The following is a 4,741-nucleotide window of genomic DNA, read 5'->3' as shown; positions in this document are numbered from 1 at the left end:
ATTCACTGGCTGCAGAAAAGGCTCAAGCAAATGCTACAGCCACCCATCAGTGCAAACATCCCCACACATCTTTCTTTTCCTTCCCCCCATGGGGAGGATCCCATGACAGACGAGGCGAGGTGGCACGTGATGGCATTCCCCCTCCTCCCTGCCACCCTCCCGTAGCCCTGCACCTGTCCCTCTGGGCTCAGCCAAGACAAGCAGAGGCTAAGAACATCGACTGGGTTTTATTCCTCAGGTCTGACACATAAAAGCACAAATTGTCTTTGGAAAAAAAAAAGAAAAAACAAAACAAAACCCAAACCAATGTTCAAAGCACGCAGACGGTTTGCGTTTCTCAGGACGGAGGCCGTGCCATCAAGCTCCGCCACCAGACGCGCGTCCTTTGCAGAGATGTAGTTTAAAAAAAACAACCCACAGAGAAGGAAAAGACACATGTCAATTTTAGAGAAAAAAAGGGCCCTTTTTTGCTATTGTTATAAATATCCCATCCGAGCAGCTCAGAGCAAAAAATAACTGTAACAGGGACATCCGTTCTGCTCGGCCCCATGGGCACAAAATCTCTACCGGCACCTCAGATGGCTACAAGCCCTCTGGGATGGTGGCCTGGCACCCGGTGTGCATGCCCCGGCTCTCATCTGGTCCCCCTGTGGGGTGGCGGGTGCTGCCATCCCCGCGAGCAGCACCCGTCACCCTTGCTGGAGGCTGTCCAGACTCCACGCCGCAGGGGGCTGGGGAGCAGGGGTCCGGGAGGAGAGGGGAGACGGGGGGAGGGATGCCGGGGTGCGGGAGGGACGCAGGTCAGGCGCAGGTGGCTTCCTGGCTCTCGACGGGGATCTCGCTGCTGCAGCCACCCTCGCTGTACTGCTGGTAGGGGGGGATCTGGGGCGCCTCGATGATCAGCAGCCCCTCTGGCGACAAGGAGGCGAAGACTGTGATGGGGTCCACCTCATAGGGCAGCCTGCAAGAGGGGAGGAAAGATGAGATGGTTTAGGAGCTGGAGGGCCGGGGGGCTGCTGGCTTGCAGCATGCTGCATCCCTGGTGGATGTTGACCCTTGGGAAGCCCACACAAGACCCCCAGCGTGTGGGGAACCACTGATGCCCAGCCAGCAGCCCAGGCACAGGGCTCAGCAAAGCCCACGTAATTACTGGAGCGCCTGGGAATGTGCTGGGGATATTTAAAGTGGCCTCCTGGCCCGTCTGGCCCCTTTGAGTGCTCTGTTTAATCTCCCCGGCAGATGTGTTTGACAGGATGTCACCCGCTGCTTGTGCCGCCCAGGCTTCTGCAAAGCGGGAGTAAATCATCTCCGTGCCGCAGCCCACGTCAGCCCCAAGCCTTGCCCGTAAAAGGAGCCGCGGCGGCTGCCGAGAGCCGAGCAGGAGGGAGCACAGTGCTTGCCCCAGCTTTCCTGAGGGACTTTGGGATGCACAGGGCTCCTTTGGGGTGGAAGAGCAAAGCTGAGCTGCTGCCAGCTGAGGAAACCCTTCCCATGCCCTGGGCTTTGCTGCTTCTCCCTGTTAAGCCCCTGAGCCCCGCGGCTGGGGATCTGCCCCCAGCATGGGCAAAGTGCCGTGGTTGGGGCTCGCCTGCCTCCGGACTTGCCTTTCGCTGTTGTTGTTGCCAAAGTGAGCCATCGCGGTGAGTCAACGCGATAGCAATCTGACTGACATCATTCAGATGGATATATACATGTACATTCACACACGGGGATGTATTTTGGAGCTGATGATGGTGTCAGCCCGTCGTGTGCCGCTAAACCCCGGGGGATGCGCAGGCACTGTGAGCGAGGGCCCTTGCACCCCTCTCGCTCCCTGCACCCCAGGTGGCTCCGAATGCAGCCCCAGACCTCGAAGAGACTGACAAATCCCCCAGAGAAAGACCTCCTCCTCTTTTACCTCCCTTGGGAAATCACAGTGTGGCCTGAACCAGCCACGCACATGCTGCAAAAGAGCAGATTTTGGGGTGAAAACAGGTGCAGGAGTCCCTGCATGTGTGAGCCGGGACACGGGGACTGGCAAAGCTCGGCCCCAGTGCCATCCCCGTGCTGCCTGTGACCTGCCTGCACCGCAGGGACAGGGTCCCACAGCAGGCAGCGACATTTAGGTGCTGGTCAAGGGGATGTGGCAGCCTCCCCCATGCCCCAGCCCCTTTGGCATGGGGACACCCCAGGGCTGGCTGGTACCTACTGGATTTTCTTGGTGAAGTTCTTGGAGACGATCCCTCCTTCCACCTGCTGCTCCTCGTGTTTGCCTGCAGGGAAGGGCAACACCCCATGTCACCACCTCACTGGGAGATTACTTTTTTCCCCAACAGACAACCAACAAAACCCAAAAGGAAAGTTTTCAGAGGAGTGGTTTCCCTTCCCCAGCACAAATCCTTCCCTCTGAGGAGGGCTCTGGGAGCCTCCTCTATGTAGGGAAGGAGGCGCCGGACAGAGCACACCCATATTCCCAGTGAGAGCCTGGGGTCTCGCAGGCTGCCAAGAGCTGGGGCTTCGGAAAAAATTTCCAAGACATAATAAAACCCTTGGAGGTGGCAGTGTCCCTCCTTGTCCTGCTCACCAGGCTGGGGTCCCCTCCACCATACTGTCAGGCTGGGGATCCCTGTGCCTGGAGCATCTCTGAGGCTAAAATCACACCAGTGGCTGCCCAGACCCCCCTCACCTGTGGTTTTCCCTCTGTGATGCCGTGCGCCCCAAATAAATACCCAGGGCCATGCTGTGTGGCAGCCCCCAGCCCACCTTGGGGACCCTGGCCTGGGGCACTTGAGGACAATGCGGAATGTCAGTGCCAGGCTGATGAGATGCTCAGGACAAGGTGCCCACGGACACCCCAGATGTGGTGCACCCCGCACCCACTGTCCCCACCATGAACTGAATTATTAGGGAAATGCTTCTGGCTGGCTTGTCTCCAGGCTGGGGCCTCTTGGGCCTGGGGTGGAGGCCATGGGGCAGCTGCCCCCCACTTCCCAGCACTGGAGGTGCCTCTCTCGGCCCCTTTAAAGGGAACCTCCCTCTGCGCCGGCCTCACCCCAGCTATAATTAACCGAGCCAAGCTGGGGCCCCTCTCAGCAGCTCACTGCAGGGTGCCGCTGCCTGCAGCTGCGCCTCCCTGGCCAGCCAGGGCAGAAAGCGGGGAGATTTACCTCAAAGGAGACTTGTCCTTTTTATTTTTGCAGTAAACCACCAGCTTGTGAGCTGGGTCCCCCCATGGCACCCCTGAACTGCCCATGGGGCTGCCCCAAGCCCTGCCTCAGCCTGGGCCTGCTCCTGAGCACAGAGCTACCACCACTGGCTTAAAATAAAGATGATTTTTCATTTTATGGCAACTTCTTGAGCTGGCACAGGCAGGGCAGGACCAGCTCCTTTTCATGCCCCATCCTCCTCCTCCCCGGTGCCTTCACTCTCACCTGACACCTCGACGTAGCCATCCTTGGTTTTGACCGTCAGCTCCTCGGGTTTGAAGCTGTGCACGTTGACGCACACCTTCCAGGGCTCGCGGGGAAAGGGCACGGGGCTGCGGCTCTCAGGGTACCCCCCGAAGCGGGCACCGTAGCCGGGCCCCATGGTGGAGGCGCGGGCCATGCCGGTGCGCAGGGGACCCGGCCAGGTGGTGGTGAGCCGTGGCCGAGCCCAGTCGGGCCAGTCTGCCGTCAGGTCCCCAGGGAAGGGTGACATCCCAAAATCATCGTCCAGCAGGCGTGAGGTCAAGCCAGGCTCCCGGAAAGGGTCGCGGACGCTGCGCCTGCCGGGGTAATGGCAGGAGAAGGGCATCTGGCTGTCGGCCATGGCTTCCTTCAGAGGGGTCCAAGTGTGTCCACGGGGCTCTCCCACGGAGCCTCAGCCTCTGCGCGGCCGCTCCTGGCTGCGAACTTGCTGAGAGAGCCCGTCCCGGAGGAGACGCATCCACCCCGGGCAGGACGCGGGCACGCAGGTGGGCGCTGCGGGGACAGTCCCCTCCTTCCCCGGCACCAGGTGAAGGACGACGGAGAAAATCAATTCAGGGCTGAATCACTGGGAGCTGGAGGAGCGCAGGAAGGACGGAGGGAGCTCTCTGGCCGTGAGAAAATGCTTCCTGTCTGGCTGCGATCCCAGGGACCAGGGAGAGGAAAATAAAACTTCTTGTCAGGAGAGGGAAAAAAAAAATAAACCAAATATCCCAAGATTAAAAAGCTTATCTCTCCCCTCTCGCTCCTCAGCACTTTATGTGCGACTTTCCCTGCCGTTCCTGGGCGAGAGCTGCAATAAATGCCTGAGCTTGGAGCCGAGAAACTTCTCTAACCTTCCAGCCGCCGGGCGAGCGCTATTTATACGGATTTGGGAGGGGGGGGTGTGTTTTGCAATTCCTGCCCTGTCAGCCAAGTATTTTGGAGAGGATGAAACAGCCGTGGAGAATCTGGGCTGTGGCAGCTGACCTCTCTCTCCGGCCTGAGGATCCTGGCTGCTGTGAGGCCACGGCACTTCAGCAGCTGCCCTGGCTCCGCCACCCCCTCCCGCCACCCTGCACCCAGCCCACCTGCCCAAAATAGCCCCCAAGCTCAGGGCCGGCTGCTTTCACCCCAGAGTCACCTGTTAAAAATACCCCCTCAGTGGGGCTGGGCCATGCTGCTCCCTGCACTGTAAAGCCACGTGTCCCCACGCCACCGAGCAGCCCGCCGTACTGGGAAATGGGTCATCGGTGGCACACCTAGCGCAGCGCTGTGAGGGCGGTGGGACCCCACAGGTGGGTGTTTGAGGGATG

General features: G+C 59.9%; 1 protein-coding gene across 1 annotated transcript; it reads right to left on the bottom strand.

Moving 5' to 3' along the window:
* Positions 1-208: 208 nt before the first annotated feature.
* On the bottom strand, positions 209-4,286 carry HSPB8 (heat shock protein family B (small) member 8). The gene is made up of 3 exons (XM_026860036.1): positions 3,411-4,286; positions 2,189-2,252; positions 209-961 (listed from the first exon to the last, which is right to left on the bottom strand). The coding sequence occupies exons 1-3, from the start codon at positions 3,787-3,789 to the stop codon at positions 802-804; spliced, it is 603 nt and encodes a 200-aa protein (XP_026715837.1). The 5' UTR covers positions 3,790-4,286; the 3' UTR covers positions 209-801.
* Positions 4,287-4,741: the final 455 nt, after the last annotated feature.

The sequence above is a fragment of the Athene cunicularia genome (assembly GCF_003259725.1).
Source record: "Athene cunicularia isolate RWA chromosome 15 unlocalized genomic scaffold, athCun1 chr15_part1, whole genome shotgun sequence".
In the NCBI taxonomy this organism is placed as follows: domain Eukaryota; kingdom Metazoa; phylum Chordata; class Aves; order Strigiformes; family Strigidae; genus Athene; species Athene cunicularia.
Note: the sequence above shows the minus strand (reverse complement) of the source record. Positions and strands in the feature narration are given on the sequence as shown.